Genomic DNA, 18,634 nt, shown 5'->3' with positions numbered 1-18,634 from the left:
TTATTATTATCCCAATTTCATGAAGATGAGAAAACTACAGATAGAAAGTAAGTGGTCGAGCCAGGAGTTGAACTTCAATTTGTCTGACCAAAACACAGGCTTCTAAACAAATATCCACAAAATGCAAAGAAAACAACCCATCACTGATCTCGTGATTAAATTGCTATCAACACAGGCAGTAGAAGTCAAGCAACTATAGAATTTGGGTATGGCAAAGTCAGTTTGCTCATATAATAGGTACTTCACACGTACAAACCACTTTACATGTAAAATGTGTTGACAAAAATCTGAGCTCATACACTGATTACACTGAAAGTTACATGGCAAATTTAGGTTTAGTGTGCATCTTTTCCTCTCATAGCTTAGATTATTTTTTTCTGAGATTTTGGCAATTAGAGTTGTAAACCCCCAAAGTCCTTCAACTACTTGTTTATTACCTCTGGATGCAAGATTACTGGTATTGTGATTGTGAAAAACACACAGTGCTAATGACAGATTCTCCTTCTACTCTGAAACTCCAGAATAATAGGAATGCAATCCTGGGGAGCAAATTTAACACCACAGGCTATATGACTAAGGGCAAAGAGTAGAAAATTAGCAGGATTCTATTAAGGTGTTACAGCATCCACCTGACAAATAGATGAAAAAGGCATAAAACAAAATGAAGCAGAGAAGCTGTGCTTATACTATTGAAAAAGGGAAAGAAGTCACCTGCAATGTTCAGAAATCCTTTCAGTATTAAAGAAAAATCCATTGATCATCTTCCTTTGAGATCAAAAAGATAAAAAAGGATAGAAGATAAGGAAAGGAAAAGGTGGCAGGGACAGTTTAAAAGACAGAAAAGAGTGAATGCAGGTTGACGAACTGGTACACCTGGCCTGGATTTCCATTCACTCAGATTCTCTAGTGAGGGGACAAACCAATGCCTGGGATATCTTCATCCACCACAACCCCTTCCTTCACTCACCACATCTTTACTTTCATTCATGACTTCATAAGACTGACCCTTGACCTTCTTCTTCAACCTCTCCTTGAACAATCCCTCTTGGGCCAGCCACTTTAATTATGTTTTATTCTATTTAACATTTGTGTATCTAATTCCCTCTAATTTTACTATTTGTGTTGTTGCGCTACTTTTTAAAAAAGATTTAATTTATTTTTAGAGAGGGGAAGGGAGGGATTAAGGGAGAGAAATATCAATCAGTTGCCTCTCAAAACACCCCATCTGGGGATCTGACCTGCAACCCAAGCATGTTCCCCAACTGGGAATTGAACCACCAACCTTTCAGTTTGCAGGCCAGCACTCAATCCACTGAGCCAACACCAGCCAGGGCTCTGAGGTGCTACTTTTATCTGAAAGGTTATGATTTCAAACTCAGATTTACCCAAATAAATTTGATTATGGAAATCTACAGAAAACTTTGGAATAGTTACTCATTTTCAGCTTAAGTAACCTAAGTATTGGAGCTCATGGAATGAATAACTCAATTAGTCTCAGTTAAGAATGAAGGGCACGTATGGACTTGGGGGGGATTGCTGGGGGAGGGGGGTGCTGGGTGGAGGGGAACAAGGGGGAGAAAATTGGAACTGTTGTAACAATATAATCAATAAAAAACATTAAAAAAAAAAAGAATGAAGGGCACATTGCAGTGAAGTATAATTGAAAATGGTAGTTAGCATTAAATACTCTAAATGTCTTTAGTTTAAAAATAAAGACACTAAAGGAAGAGAATAGCCCTGCAAATGTAAATATAAGCACAAAAATCCCCTAACAGGTTTTGCTATATATGTGAGGCTATAGTCCACATACCAAAGTGTTAAGTCTACTTAACACTTTGACCCATCTCAGTCCTCTCAGGTTCCCCACATTTTGATTGGTTACACTGCTTCCACCACCAAACCTGGCCTCTTGCTTATATTGCTCTCTCCAAGCCCATCTTATCAAGGTTTAGCAAAATCCTTCCAGCTCAGGTACTTCAGAAACAAAGTGGGAATTCTCTCAAAAAACACTTAATCTCAGACACTAGAGGACAGCAACAGCAAAAAGATACAAACTCCCATTTAGGCTGTTTCTTAAAACTGAACTAAAAACTAATCTCAAAACCTCCTAGATAGTAGTTTATGGAGTACCTTGGCCCTAAATCTCTTGCCTCATCTTGGCTTCTAAAGGGAAGGGAGATTTCCATTGTGCAGACTATATGGTTTTCCTTTTCCCTAGTCCATGAGGCTCCTCTCCAGGGGATAAAGGTACAAATATTCAGGGCATGCTTTCTAGTTAGAAGAATAACAATTAATTGGTTATTGTGTCCCTTTGACTAGAATAAAGATCACTGTATGTCCTCAGCTGCACATCACATCTGAGTCCTTTTCAGATAGATCAAGGTCTGTAAGAACTTGGTCATTCCTGTCCCTTCTAAGAGTACAAGAGGCATTTCCCCACAATAACATAGGGTGGAAAGAAAAAGAATCACAAGCATATAAACATTTTTTTTTTCGTTCTGCTAACACATCACAGACATTACTGTCTGATTTGCTATGTCTTTCTGTGAAGTAAAGAAAATACCTTCAGTTTAGCTGAATAACAGCATTGTCTGTTGTAAACTTGTTGGAACACCTTTTGTTCAAGCTTTGGTTTTCACATCAATGAAGGTATCAGGGTAGAAGAAGACAAAACAAAATAAAACAGAATAGTAACTTTTGTACTAGACATTAGGGGAATGAGAAAGAGAAGTTTGTAGCAACATAGAGGGACAAGAACAGAAGTTTTAGGCACTGAGACCAGCCTCAGAACCAGGGAGACCCATACCCAACACAGTGCCTCACATCTAAGTACTCAATAAGTCATTAATGAATGAGTCCCATAGTGACTGTCCCTTAGATCTTGGACTTCGGACTTTTCCACTGGATATCCTTGTGCTGTTAAACTATTTCCAGAATTTTAAGTCCATTATCTGAGGGCAAAAGACAGCTAATTGGACAGCAATATTTCCCACTGTACACACAAACCAAGCTGTAGAGCAATGACAACATACTGGGCCATTAAGAACAAGGACAAGTGAGGAAAATTATGGAGAGGTCTAGTTACTCAGTCAAGGGCACAGAATCAGAATTGGGAAAACTACCCTGAGTTTACTCATGCCTGTTATGCATGCCCTGCACCAAACCAGGCTGTACTTACCACCTACCTCTGTTAACTTATCACACTCTCATATTGACTAGACACTTTCCACAGGTGGTATTTGATTTGGTTGAACACTTTAGTACAGCTTTTGTAACAACAAAAATGATAGCTAGCCTCATGAAAGAGCCAGGAATGGAGTCACCATGAGTAAGGAAAAAGGTCTTTAAAAACTAAATAAAAAGGACCAAGCAGCATCTTTTTGGATCATGCATTTAATAGATTATTGGTATCAAATATTAAAGCTCAGGCTGGTTTCTCTGTCTATCTGGCAACAGTTGATTGGTGATTATTAGCCTCCCCTTATTTCCTGAAGTGTCAGTAAGGAACATGAGCTAATTATTGTCTTAGTCTACACTAGCCTGTGTAAAATATAATTCAAAAATTTAGACCTGTCACTCAAAATGCCATTATAGCAGTGGCTGGTGTGGCTCAGTATATTGAACACAGGCCTGCGAACCAAAGGGTCACTGGTTCAATTCCCAGTCAGGGCACATGCCTGGGTTGTGGGCCAGGTCCCCATTTGGGGGGCATGCAAGAGGCAACTGATCAATGTATTTCTTGCACATTGATGTTTCTCCCCTTCCCCTGTCTCTAGAAGTAAATAAATAAAATATTTTAACACTGTAATTTACTCCAAAACCATATAGTCACTCTGTTATCCTGGATCCCCCCAGAAAAAGTATCTGTGATACAAGCTTATTCATTAGGGTGTGCAATCCTAAGGAATAAGAGTAAAAGACAGGGGAGCGAGGCAGTGAGGAAAGAAGACCAATAATAAGATGAATCTTTTCTTCATCCAGAACTGATTATTTGATCTCCTGGGGCTATTTTTCAAGAAACCACATGAACTGGCCTCAGTATAATCCATCAGCATCTAACAGCCCATGGGTTGAACATATCTCCAGATTATACATGCTGGGACACTCAGAAAGGTCATGTGGCATTCTGTGGCTCAGCAACTACAGGGAAGCCCCAAGGTAGGAGATGAGAGGCACATAGTGCAGATATGAGCCAAGGCCATTCAAGGCCACACCTATGAGGTCAGTGGAAGTCTGTGCAGAACTGATCACCACAGTGCTGGGAAAAGACACAGGTGAAGCTGAGTAGAACTAAGATGGTGCATAGGAAGTATCTAACACAGTCACTCATTTTCAATATATCCATGTTCTAACTGCACTGACAAGTGAGCATTTCTATTAAAGTTGTACTGCTGTTGAGCATGTAGGTAAGGAAGAAGATGTGTTCTATTCATTGTGTTCCTGTGCTACTCTAGAAACAGAAATAGGCCCAAGGGCAGAGTCTGTTTCTCTTAACTCAGTTGTCTCAGCTAGCAAGCCCTGAACCATACTACTTCCTGTTACTGAGATGGCATGGGAGAAACAAAGGGAAAGCATGGTAATCAGAAAATATGAAATTAAATGGTAGAAATAAGCCAAGTATATCAGGAATCACAATTAATGTAAAATGGTGTTAATGACAGTTTTCAATCTGGTGTTAAAAATCAAACTGTATGTTGTTGACAAGAGATACCTAAAATAAAATTATACCAGGAGGCTAAATTAAAGGGATGAAAATGATTTTTAAGGTAAATACTAACAAAAAGTAATGGGTGAAGCAATCTCAATATCAGACAAAACAGAATCCAAGACAAAAAGCATTATAAGAGACAAAGAAAGATATTTTATATTAATAAGGTATATTATATAGTGGAGTAAAGAAAATGTGAGCCACTGAAATATTTGTGAGTGTCAAAACATAATGTCTTCAGCATGTAACTACCTTAGAGGACTCTATTTCATTCTCTTGTGTTGGTACATACCCACCTCAGCCAGCTTCAAGTTTCCTTTGATAAATTGGGTTATATTAAAACTATGAACTTCTATTCAGCAAAATATACTATGTAGTGTAAAAGGAGAAGTCACAGAGTGGGAGGAGAAATATGCATCACATATACCCAATAACTGGACCTCTCAAACACTGCTGGTGGGAATTTAAATATGTACAATTATTTTAGAAAACTACTCGGCAGGATTTACTAAGCCTGAACATATGATCCAATAATTGTATATATAAGTATACATCCAGGAAATACGCATGCATATGTTACCAAAAGACACATACAAAAAATTTTTTAACACCATCATACAAAAGAGCCCAAAACTAGAAACTCAATTCAGATATTAATCAACAGTAAAATGGGTAAATAAAGGAAGTAATTATACAATGGAAAACTACATACCATGTAAATGAAGTACTGCTATACAAAACAACAGGGATGAATCTCACAGGCAAAATATTAAATGAAAGACACAGAAGAGTGCATATTGTAAATTTCTATTTATATAAAGTTCATGAACATGCAAAACTCATTCATTTTTAGAAGTTGGGGTAATGGTAACTTTGGAAAAGAGGTAGAGTTTACTGACCAAAAGGAGGCATTAGGAGTTCCTAGGGTATTGATAATGTCCTATATATTGATCTGTTTAAGATTTAAACTGGTGGATTCAACTTTGTGAAAAATTCATACTAAAGCTCTGGGTACTTTTCTGAATACATGGTATATTTAATAAACACTTTTTATTGTAGTACATGATTTTGTGAAACTGGAATATTCAAACCTTCAGTTTTATGACAAATCAAACATATTGCTGCTACCATTTTATACCTTATTAAGAATTTATTAAATAATTTTATTTTATGTTTCTACTCTTAGCTCAAGGCTCCTCCTGCTTTCCTCCATGAATGTTACCAGCTTATACTTGACCTATACCCGAGTCAGTAGTTTCATGTACTTTTTTGAAATGCATGTTAAATGACGCTATTACTGTTGATTTTTCTTTCTTTCAGATGCAACATGCAGCATTAAGAATGGCAGGTGCAAGCAGTTTTGTAAAAAGGGCACTAAAAACAAGGTGCTTTGTTCCTGTACAGCAGGATACCGACTTTCAGAAGACAAACAGTCCTGTGAACCAGCAGGTCAAAATCTAAATAAATTTTTTGAAACCTCAGCAGATACACTCTCCAAATCTGTATTTGAACCATTAGCATTTTAACTAGCCTACATAATTATAATCCCTACTTGTTTCTAGTTCCTTTTGAAAACATAGAGAAGAGTAGCCACTTGAATTGAAAAAAAATAATTTTTCCAATTGCATTGTCTTTTTAAAATAGAAATTCTGTAAATGTCTTTAGTCTGAATTTTCCATGTGTCCAATTTTTTCTCTGACTTTTATGTCATGAAACAATTGGTTTGTGTGATTTCTGTGTAATTCTTGTAATTCATCCAGCCAAATTAATGTAGTAATCCTATGCCATGAAAGATATATAAAGAATTGATTGATAGGCATGTAGTATAAGGATGGTGAATTTTAAGCATAATTCTGCCAAGGAGTGGCTGGCTTCCTCTGAGAGAGTTATTTCCTATCCTTGGGTCTCAGGCTGAGTTTACACCCTTGGCACCAGAATAGTTCCAACAACCATCTGTTTTAAGTTATGCCAGGCTGCTCAGCACAGTCCATCTATTCAGCAGTGGTGGATAAAACAGTGTTTGCCAGCCATGCCGACCATGCCGCTATGTTGATGTCTGACTGGTCTATTCAGAACATCACCACTCCACAGTTGCATTGCTCTTCTCAGAAAATAAAAGAAGTAGAAACTTTGATTTAAAAAAAAAAAAAAAGTAGGCTCTGCAAGATCAATTTTATTTGATAAATGAGGGGCCTTTTTGAAGCAATATACAATTTCTTTTGCATTTCCGAAGCCTGATATCTTATTAAATTGGTACATTAAATCATGCATCATTCCTCTGTAACTGAGTTCGATACCTGTCTCAGTGATGCACTCAGCAGAGGAAGTTAAAGGACCAGAAGCCAAGAGTATTCATGCTGTAACTAAAATAAAAAGTATTTAATGCTTCAAGACACCTCCAGCCTGTCCTGTCTGGTTCCTCACATACATTGCTTCAAAGCCAGCCTACCTTGGAAGGAGAATATATATATATATATTCCAGTGTACACAGATGACATAGTAGCTAAACCCTTATAAACCCTTTCATGTTACTGGAGAGGAAATAATTGAGAGCCACCTCCAACTATTAAGTATTATATCTGAATATAGCCTTAGCTTTAGCAGAATAAGTGGGCCAAATCTAAAATAAGCTTTTCTGCCTTTCAATAGTAATGGTCCCTTTTCTCTAACAAAATACATAAGTATTTTGAACTAATTTCCTGTTTTCCCAACCACATGCTGTCTTCATGATACTTTGCCGCAGCTGGTTGCTATAGAAATGTCTGTTATAAGGAATATGGCTGGAAGGAAAGTGAAAAATAAAAATGAAGTGTAAGGTGACTTTGCTTGACTACAAATTTCCATTCTGGTTGTCCCCAATGCATCAGAAGGCAATTTCTTTTCTTTTTATTTATTTTTTATCCTCACCCAAGGACTTTTTTTTTTCATTGCCTTTAGAGGGAGGGAGAGGGGAAAGGGGGGGAGAGAGGAGACATCGATTGGTTGCCTTCTTGTACACACCACAACCAGGGTACACACCCAATCAAGGATCAAACCCGTAACCTAGGTATGTGCCCGGACCAGAAATCAAGCCTGTGAACTTTCAGTCCACAAGACAATGCTCCAACTAACCAAGCTGCACCAGCCAGGGTTACAATTTCTTTTCTTTAGGAAATAAGCCAACCCAAGGTAAAAAGGTGGCTAGTTTTCATTCCCAGGTGGATATGGCTGTGCTAATCATATTAGTAATTTATTTGGTTAATACTTGACAGATAATTACATCACAATGATCTCTCCCCCAATAGATACTTAAAATCCACCTTGGAATTTAGAAGGCATTCTAGTCTACAAAAGAAACACTCTTAACAGTCAGCAGCAGGGGTCCCATTTACCTAATTCTGAAGTTCAAGTTACATGGCACCTTCTATTCAGGGACAGTACTTGGGAATAATTTTTCAGTTAAAAAAACAAACCTGCCCTTACTGGTGAGGCTCAGTGGATTGGGTGTCATCTCACACACCAAAAGGTTGCTGGTTTGATTCCTAGTCAGGGCACATGCCTGGGTTTTAGGCCATCTCCTGGTTGGGGGCATGCAAGAAGCAGCCAATGGATGTTTCTCTCACACATCAATGTTTCTTTCCCTCTCTTTCTCCCTCCCCTCCCCTCTCTCTAAAAAATAAATAAATAAAATCGTTTTTAAAAAAGCAAACAGAAAGTCATTAGACTTTATAAAAGTCTCACAAAATTTGATTCTGGAACTCTTATCCTATTTCTGTAAAAATGATGGATTCCTGAGCCAAATGGTTTTTTTTCCACAAAGAGTTTGAAAACTTTCCATGAAAATAATGCAATTAACCTTTTAGTTTGAGACTATATTCAATGATTAATTTTTTTAAAATATTGATGGGCCTGTTTTTCAGAAGTGAAAAGGATGGGCCTCATTTTTGATCTTTGTAATACATGTTCTGCTTGCCAATGAGAAATATTCAAATACTAATATTTTTTCCATTGTTTTTTTAGTGCCATTTCCATGTGGGAGAGTTTCTGTCGCACTCGCTTCTGAGAAGCTCACCCGTGCTGAGACTATTTATTCCAATAGGGAATATGAAAATTCTACTGAAGATGAACAAATTTGGGATAATATCACTCAAAGCACCCAACGATTGAACGACTTCATTCGAATTGTCGGTGGAGAAGATGCCAAACCAGGTCAATTCCCTTGGCAGGTACTCTATATTGATGTGTCAAAACTGGAGTTCAGAGGGCAAGGGGCAGGCCAGATGGGAGGCTAAGGCTAAGACACTAAGTAGACCTATCAGGGTGAGGGAAGTGATTAGGCAAGTTTCAGCACTAAGCAAGATGAGGAAGCCCCCATAGGTGGGGAGCTGGTGAAAGTGAAGTCCAGAGACAGCTACTATACAAGGTCAAGAAGAGTTTGTCATTAAGGAAAAAGCATAGCAGGATTCCAGACAAGCAATAGGGAGGGCTGGAGTGAGGTCATAGGTACTAGGGTTCAGGATGTTACTTTAGCTTCAGCCCCTGGGAGAACTGGTGAGAGATAGAAAATCTCTAGGTTCTGAAAAACTATTATTCCAAAGGGATTTTAAAAATGACTCAAGTAGGAAGAATTAAGACAAGAACTGGGTAATTGGAACCAGGGTATGAGGTATGAGCTTGGTCCAAGACTGTGTTTCTCAAAGTATGGCAGCATCAGAATCACCTGGGAACTTGTTAGGAATGTAAATTCTCATGCTACACCCTAGACCTACCAAATCAGAGTCTCTAGGGGTGGAGCCCAGTAATCTGTGTACTATAAGCCCTTAGCGTAATTCTAATGCACACTACAATTTGAAAGCCACTAGTTCCAAAGGCAACAATCTTGTTACAGAAGCTAAGTTCCAAAATCCCAAACAGTGGACTCTTAGTACCAAATTGCACATTCCTCCAGGTGTGATCTGCAGACACCCCACATGAAAATCACCTGTGCACATTTTTGAGGCAACAACCAAGAGCTAGACTTATAGCAAAGCCTGGGTTGTAACTGGCTATAGGTAAAGCCTAGGTGATTCCATCGGAGAGAAGTAGGCCCCAGATGCAAGGAGTCAGGCCGGTTCTTATATAAAGTGCTGTCAAATAAGGTTACTACTAGCCATGTGTGGCTATTTAAATTTAACTACCATTAAATCAAATGTAAAATTCATTTACTCAGTCATACATGCCACATTTCAAGTGCACAATAGCTACATGTTGCTAGTGACTATACCATATTGGAAAGTGCAGATACAGAATATTTGCATCATTATTCTATTGGACAGCACTTACAATAGTTGAGTCTAACATAAAAACCCCTAGTGGCCACAATTATGTAATTTTGTAGTAATCTCAAGAATGCTTCACTAAATCTCTCTACTGATGTTTGAACATTTGCCATCCAAGACTAGTAGCTTTAAATAATTTTTAATCATCAAAGAGGTTAACAGTTTAAGCTAGGATTAGGTAAATGTCCTGAGGTTTAACACTAATAGAATTTTTTGAGACTAGCTATGTATCTATCCAGGATTCTTCAGATTGCATGCTATTTTCTAATATGATGGGTGTAAGATATTGAACCTATCCCTGGAAGGTAGAGATTTGGCACAGACATTGTAGAGAATGGTACTGAGGGATTGTAGACCATCACAACCAAAACTTTATCTTTTCCTTTCTTTCACCTTTGCTTTTAATAACATTTGTTGGACTTCATCTTATAGACAATAAAATATGCATGTTCCTTTACACACCCTCTGTACCCTACTTAAGCATCCTACCAGTGCTGCTTCCTTCATCCACCATGACTGCTTCCTTCACTCATCCACATCTTTACTTTCATTCATGACTCTTCATAAGACTGACCCTTGATCTTCTTCTTCTTCAATCTGTCCTTGAACAATCCCTCTTGGGTCAGCCACTCTCATTATGTTTTATTCTGCTTAACATCTATGTATCTAATTCCTTCTAATTTTACTATTTGTGTTGTTGTGCATTTTCATTCATTCTGTATCCAACTTCCATGAGTAAGGTGCTTAGAACAAAAAAATTCTACTTTATAATTATTATCTTCCTTGGGCCTGTGGGACATAAAGTAGTACCTAGAGTGGAGGATCCAGTCATCCAGGGGTGTTTCATTAGCTAAGAAGATGACTTCCCATTAAAAAAAAATGACAGGATTTTTTAAAAATCCCAGAATGCACTCATTGCAGGCTTGGCATTGTTCCCTTGTCATCCCAGAAATGAAATGCAAATACATTTAGGAGAGCTAAAGAAAATGGGGTTTTAAAATGTCTCAATTGAGTCACATAATCTCTGCTTCACCCCCACATCCCTTTTAAGCCAGTTGCTTGCAATGTTTTAGCAATGCCAGTCTTTCCTAATAGAAATTTTACTCTAGCAAGCTATTTTTTCTTTTAAGCAGAAGAAACTTTGAGATGATGCTTACAGTTGCACTGTGAGGAAGAAGATAGAAATGATACACATCATTTCAAATCTGTCATGTCTACCTCACTGCACACTTGTAGTTAGTGTACCTGTTGTCTCCTTCCTATCAAGCCAAGCTAAAATCATTCGGAATGTTCAAGGTCACTCATCCACATGTGTGCACACATATGCACACATATTCACTCCCTATTTCACCCACATGAAGTAAGATTACTGACTGGAGAACTACTAAGTACTATGTTTTAGTATTTTCCCAAAGGTGAAGAACTTTGAGCTACTTTCTAGGTTTTCAAAAAGACCCAGTCATATTCCTGCATTGTTTTTTTCCACCCCCACCCCAGCCCCACCCAGTTTCTCACGAAAGGTTACTTGTTTTCAAAAATATGAGATAAACTGAGTATACAAAAGTCATTTTTAGATAAAGAAGAAACATAAATAAAACAAACCAGAATCTCATTTGTGGAAAAGCCAGCTTCACCCCATCACGGTTAATCTGCAGGGTAGAAATACTTGATTTGATTGCAGATAAGACTACAATGCACCTGCTGCAGCCAAGGCATCAAGAGAAAGTAAGAAACAGCTGGGGTTTCATAGACCAAACTATTCTATGGCAATGAAATAGAAAATGCTGTTTAGCAATGACACCTAGAAAAGAGTGACTCAAAATTCTAATACTTCAAAAAAGGAGGTGGGGAATAAAATAAACAGTTAGGTGAAGAAATCCCACAAAGAACATAGGGAGTTGACTTTCATCTGGAGTAATGAACAGTTTGAATGAACTGGAAAGGTTTAGTCCATTAAAGAAAAGCTTTAAACTGAGCCGCTTTGCAATAGCTGAAGTGCCACGGGGTGGGTGGTGGGGCGAGTAGGGGAAGACGACTTTTTCTTTGTGGATTTACAGGTGAAAGTTACAGGCAGGTAGGCAGGTTCTGGCCCTGGTTACCAAAACCCTTTACAACCACAGGGTCATTTACGTGGATTGGGCAGCTTTGGGAGAAAATGCTGGTTAAAAAAACTGTTTGATTGTTGACTTGAAAAGTTGTTTTGTCACTGCGGCTGCACAACCCCATGAGGAGAATGTCGAGGGCACTGGTTCACCTGGGGGGAGATTAGAATAGGCTAGGGGACAGCTTTGACACTCTAAGGAGCTATGTACACCTCCGTCTGGCCCCTCCGCGGTCGCGTTCTTCTTACCTTATTCTAGGGCTTTCACCTCTGGGAGTGAAGGCAAGTGCTCCATAGCAGCTGCTGTGGTTGCTACAGATGCTTCAAAGAACAGCCATTGGTCCTGGCATGCAAGGCTCTGACCCAACCCCTAACCTCAAAGGTGCAGGCTGGCTGGCCTGACCTCAAAACCTCATCCACTTGACAGAAGGCCTAAAATGCAGAGGGAGGTACAAAGCCAATTTCCTTCCTTATACCTCCAGATGCCCAGTGGTAGGATCGGAGCTGCTTGAGAACTTGGGGAAATGAAAGAGGGACACAGTAGGGACACCTCAGGAGGGAAGAGAAGAAGCTACAGGGTTAAGTGCACTATCTAGGATCAGAAAGGCTATTTCCTCAAGTCAGTATATCCTCAGCCTCCTTAGCGCAGTGAGAACTAAAACAAGATTAAATTCAGATACAGCTACATAGGGAAGCAATGAAAAGTTCTGAACATTAGAGAAAAAAGGGAAATCACAGCTCCTGTACTACAACACCACTTTCATCAACAGCTTAAAAATGAAAGATTTAAGGAAGCGAAGTAGTGTTGAGACTTTACAAAGCTTTAATTTGGTTTTGATCCCATGGCCTGGAGCCTGTCAGCTGATAATTCTGAGCGCGTTCAAAGTTACCCCAAGAGCTCCCCCACCTCTTCTGCTTTGGCTTAGATCTGTCCGGCCATGAATGCCAAATACTTGGTTTTCTATCTTCTGTTTTATCAAGGGCGGAATACAACGGGAGCCCAATTGTTTAGGTTGTATCATATGCAATTGCCAGTATTTAAACATTTTAACAGACAAAATATGTCTGTCTATTCTTTATTTTATTCTTGGCCTAAACAATCTTAAAATGTCTTTGCATTTTCCCCAGCCTGGGCTTTCCTCAGCTTTGGCCTGAAGCTATCCTTAAAGTACGTGAGCTTATGACTGTACAGCTTCCTACACAGACCCAATTCTTTCCATTCTGTTAGAACACACCCATGGCAGACAGCAGGCAAAGTTACCATATGTATGAACCAGACTTTTTCTTTTGGTGGGGATGGGGATATTGGGAGGAAAATGTTATATCAAGATCCTAAGACTACAGCAATATCTTCAACTGGAAAAGGTAACCCTCTATTTTTCCTGGCTCAGATGATAAAGTTCCAATTAGGAGAAATAAAAAGATGACAAATGTAATCTTACCTGGCCTCAAAAAATTATTGTGGAGAGAACATTTATACTATTATTCTCTAGGATAGTTTGATGAAATCTATTTCAATGACTAGTCCAGTTAACCAGTCATTGAAACCAAAAGTGAACATTGCCTCTGTGCTCAGAAAAAATGAAGTGAGGCCGAGGGCTGGGCGAATCACATCTGTGACCATAACAAGCTATACATCATATAGAAAAGGGTTTGCTTTTTATATGAGAGAGAATGAGTATGCAAATGTAGAAAAATATTATTATAAAGCTGGATGTGGTTAGGGAGGCAGAAAAAAGGTTTGCTAAAATCACAGGGAAAGGCCAGGTTCAAGTTAAAAGGTTAGGAAGTGAAAAACAGGGCAACAGCTACTACATCTAGGTTGGCATTGTCAATGAAAGGCACAAAAACAGATATGTAAATGTGTATTTTGTAGATGCATGTAGGTGTATTTGGTGTGTATCTGTTTGTGTCTGAAAGGGAGAAAACAGGCTCCTGTTAGGACATGACAAACATGAAGATGTTTGACAGGTCAGAACTCATATGCCATGCTCAGAACATAGGCTTTCCCATTTTTCCCATCATTCTCCAAAAGAATGCCTTACAAGAACTTGTCCTTGGCCAAGCAGAAAGCTCATCCCCAAACAGCTAATACTTAGATAGCTGTAACCCTGAGGTTGTTAAGCAAACATTTCAAAACCAAGTCGTTTATAATATCTTCAAAAACAAACATATTTTAGGACTTTTTTTGGCAAAGATGTTTTCTAAAATATCTAATACCAATCAGGGATTGGCAAAAAATGCTCTTTGGGCTTAAAAGAACACAACTATATTTCTCGGTCATCCACCAGAAAGCAGTTGAAGCTCCAGGCAACATTTCTTTGGCAGGAGTCAGACTGGCTACATCATAGTCTCTGTGCCCAAGGGCTGTGGATATCATCCAATCTGGCCTAACTAACACATTATGCTGAGAGATATCTAAGTCACCTCTAACACAGAAGAGAAGCACGCTTACATCATTGCTTGTGAATTCTTTTTTTTAATGTAAATATTTTAATCGAACATTAACTTTAATAACTCTTTTAGGGTATAATAATTGTCTACTACATAACTCATGTGTATAGCCATTCACTTTCTTTGATAGACTTTATTATAGGTGCTTGAAATCAAGCTTAAAACTAATTCATTATTATGATCTGAGGTTTTAATTTTTTCTGTATCTCTTTTTTTAACTTTTATTGTTGTTCAATTACAGTTGTCCTAATTTTCCCCCATTGCTCTCCCCTGCACCCCCCAACTCCCACAGTCAATCCCCATTCTGTTGTCCTTATCCATGGGTCATTTACAGTAGTCCCTCTCTATATCACAGTTCACTTATCGCGGCCTCACTATATCACAGGATTTGTTAAAATATTATATTTAATTACTTATCATGGATTTTTCGCTATATCGCGGGATTTTGTGGTACTGTATATGTATGTTGTTAAAGTTACATAGGCTTAAGAGTGTAGAATAAATGTAAGGTTCCTACTTCACAGGGGTGTCTAGAACAAAATACCCGTGATAAGTGAGGGGATACTGTATACTGGTTCCTTGACTAGACCCTTCCCCTTCTTTTCCCCCTTCTCCCCTTTTCCCTCCCCTCTGGTCACTGTGAGTCTCTTCCTTGTTTCCATGCCTATGGTTCTATCTTGCTCATTTGTTTTGTTCATTAGGTTCCTGTTATAGGTGAGATCATATGGTATATGATTGCTGCCATGGGCCAGTGGGAAGGGAAGATTGGTTTACCCTGACCACTGCTGGGCACAAGGCACCAGTCTGGTTAGAGGAAGGTACATATGCTTGCATGCTAAATTGCAGGGTATGCAATGCCTTTGGGCATCTGTGAGTATATGACCTCCCAGTAAATATTCCCGATGCCTAAGGGAGCATGACATTAAATAGTAAATTAAAAACACCCCGATAGCTTGCCAGAGACCACAGAAGAAAAGGAAAAATTTTGTATTTTAATGTCTTCAAGTCTATTTTTTTTTTTTTGGCTTTTGAACAGGGGTCCAGCATTTTCATTTTACAGAGCCCCACAAATTATGCAGCCAGATCTGCCCAGAGTGAGCACTTTTAAAACATAAAGGTCACCAACCCTTGGGAATTCTTAAACAGAATTTTTCAAAATTATTTATGCATAAGGATAGTCCAGAGACCTTCATTTTCCCTCATCTCACCACCCAAATATTCTGATTAAGTCTGGGTGGGCCTCCAACCCAGGTGATTCTACTTTAATTGGTCCACCAACCACACTTGGAGAAATACTGGGTGCTTAGAAGCATAGATTCTGAAACTGACAGGCTAAAGTTTGCATCCCAGCTTCACCACTAACCTTAGGGGAATTAATGTGCATATCTAAAGCTCAGTTAGCTCATTATAAATGGAAATGTTAATATCACTCCCCAATGTGTTGTATTAAATATATACATAAAACACTTAACATAGTGACTAGTCCATAGTAAGCAACCAATAAATGTTCCAAAAAAAAAAAAATTAAGAAGCCTGTTAAGTCTAGGTGGTGGGTACACTCGGGTTTATTATATTATGAATTTTCCTATACAGTAGTCCCTCTCTATATCGCAGTTCACTTATCATGGCCTCACTGTATCGTAGGATTTTTAAAAAATATTATATTTAATTATTTATTGCGGATTTTTCACTATATCGTGGGATTTTGCAGTACTGTATACATATGTTGTTAAAGTTACATAAGTTTAAGAGTGTAGAATCTGTTTAAGAACATAAGTAGTGTTTATAAAAGTGTGGAAAAGGTTAATAAGGGAGTGGGAAAAGTTAATAAGGGACTGGGAACAGTTTATAAGTGTGTGGGAAGGGTTTATAAAGCCTTAAAATATATATAAATACTAAAATAAATGTAAGGTTCTTACTTCGCGGATTTTCACCTATTGCAGCAGGGGTGGGGTCTAGAACGTAATGCCTGTGATAAGTGAGGGAATACTGTATTTTTACAACTAGAATGAGAGGGAAAAAGCAAAATCTAGAATGAGAGGGAAAGCTAGAATATGGAAAAGGGGGTCAGAAGCTTGCAATGAATGAGTCAGCCCCATAGGTCTCCAGGTAGGACGCTAGTGCTTCTGCATCCAGGGCTTAGTGAGTGTTCAGTAAATTGAATTCAGGACAAAAAGAATCTTCACTAGAGCATAACCCATGGGCATGGACTAAGGAGGGGGGAGCGGACAACTGGAGGAAGGGATGTCACTGGGTGGAGGGGAACAAAGGGAAAAGAAATTGGGACAACTGTAACATCATAATCAGTAAAGCATATTTAAAAAAAAAAAAAAGAATCTTCATTAGAACATGTCCCAAAGACCTTTTCAGACTCACACTAAAAGGAACTGACCATTCCCTTCTCCTATTTTATGAATGGGCTTATGCCTAGGGCTATGTGTGCTTTATTTAGTAAAAGAGCATCTATTCCTAAGAGTAGTCAGAGCCCACAAAGCGTTTACCAAATGTTGAGTGTGCCCTCTAGTGTTCCCTTTCTCTGCTTTTTCTTCCTGAAGAGGTGGATCTAGGCCTTTGCTTATATTGGAAGTGAAATTCTCCAAGTTAATCTAGTTGCTGAGGTGGTGAAGATATTCACTCTCTACTCTGATTGTGCAATGAACATGCAGATAAAAGACTGGAGTGGCTCTTTACGTAATAATGCCCAAGTTCAAAGCAGTAGCCAAACACATTTGTCCTCCGTACCCCAAAATAAGGCACAGCTAAGTAGACCTTTAGGACAAAGACAGCTGACAAATCCAGCTGGCTGGGGTGGGGGGCAGTCAAATATGGTTAGGGACAATGAAAGGAGTGCATGAGTCCTGCTGCCCCTCATTGCCTGGAGAAAATAGGTCTCGTTTCATAATATTCCAGTTTAAGAAGGGCTTGAAAAGACCTTTAAAAATCAACAATTTTTCCTCTTCAAATAATCTGCAGCAAAAAGATTTCCTCATGCAGGGACAGGAGACTCAATAATAACTACTGATCCCAAGGAGTCAAGTCAGTGCATTTCTGAATATACAATTCTTGCCACTGGAGAATCTCACTCACCTGGAAACAGAATCTGAGGGTCCCTGATCTCGAAAAGAGGATGCTCCTTCATATTTGCCTCATCTAGAGCTCCCCCTGGCTCTCACTGCATGTTCTCCTCAAGACAGTTACAGAAATGGCTTTTTTGATTGTGCTCCAGAAACACTAATTAATCTGCAATGCTGACACTTTCCAGAAACACTCCAGTTCTGCCAGCACCTAAAAGCCAACTTTTTGCCCACTCCTATAAACAGCATGCATAATTCTGCCTCTGAATCAAATTTATTATAAGATTTATAATTTTGTTTCCACAGGTCCTTCTGAATGGTAAAATTGAGGCATTTTGTGGAGGTTCCATCATTAATGAAAAATGGGTCATAACTGCAGCTCACTGTATTTTACCTGGTGATAAAATTACCATTATTGCAGGTAAATAAACAAAAAAGGATAGTAGTCTGTAGCATCACTAGATATTCTATAAGACTAGTATATTATATTTTACCAAGGTCTAATAAGATCATTGTTAAGTAAGTTGGGCTAATAGTAGAGGGGCCATATTTTCAAAACCCACCTTGTTCCATCGTCCAAGCTTCCCGGAGTTCTTTTTATTTTTAATTTCTTTTTTTATTGTTGTTCTCTTACAGTTGGTCCACTTTTTCCTGGTTGCTCTCCACTGCCCCACCCCACCCCCACAGTCAATCCCCACCCCGTTGTCCATGTCCATGGGTCATCGATACTAGTTCCTTGACTAGACCTTCCCCTTACTTTCCCCTTTTTCCCCCTCTCCCTCCCTTCTGGTCACTGTATTAGCACTCACTTCTGTGGGAAACAATTCTTTACTGATGTCCCTACAAAACTGAGCCTTCTCAAAAGCTGTGTCATATCACAGATGTTTGTATCTCTGGTCCTAGCACAACCTGTAGCAGACCCTCAGCTAACATTTAAATGAATGACCAAAAGAATGTATTATCTGTGCTCAAAAAAAGAGGCCAAAATACTTGCAATTGG

The 18,634-nt window shown here is 38.8% G+C and overlaps 1 protein-coding gene across 1 annotated transcript in view; it reads left to right on the top strand.

Moving 5' to 3' along the window:
* Window positions 1-18,634, top strand: part of F9 (coagulation factor IX) — a 31,055-nt gene that overhangs the window by 11,289 nt on the left and 1,132 nt on the right. The window contains exons 5-7 of the mRNA XM_090263983.1: window positions 6,029-6,157; window positions 8,708-8,913; window positions 17,941-18,055. Of these exons, the coding sequence (XP_090120109.1) occupies window positions 6,029-6,157; window positions 8,708-8,913; window positions 17,941-18,055 (450 nt within the window). The remainder of the gene's footprint in view (window positions 1-6,028; window positions 6,158-8,707; window positions 8,914-17,940; window positions 18,056-18,634) is intronic.

This window comes from Furipterus horrens, unplaced genomic scaffold, assembly GCF_987537825.1.
Source record: "Furipterus horrens unplaced genomic scaffold, mFurHor1.1.pri manual_scaffold_17, whole genome shotgun sequence".
Taxonomy (NCBI): domain Eukaryota; kingdom Metazoa; phylum Chordata; class Mammalia; order Chiroptera; family Furipteridae; genus Furipterus; species Furipterus horrens.
The sequence above is the reverse complement of the archived record's forward strand: the minus strand, read 5'-3'. Positions and strand labels throughout refer to the sequence as shown.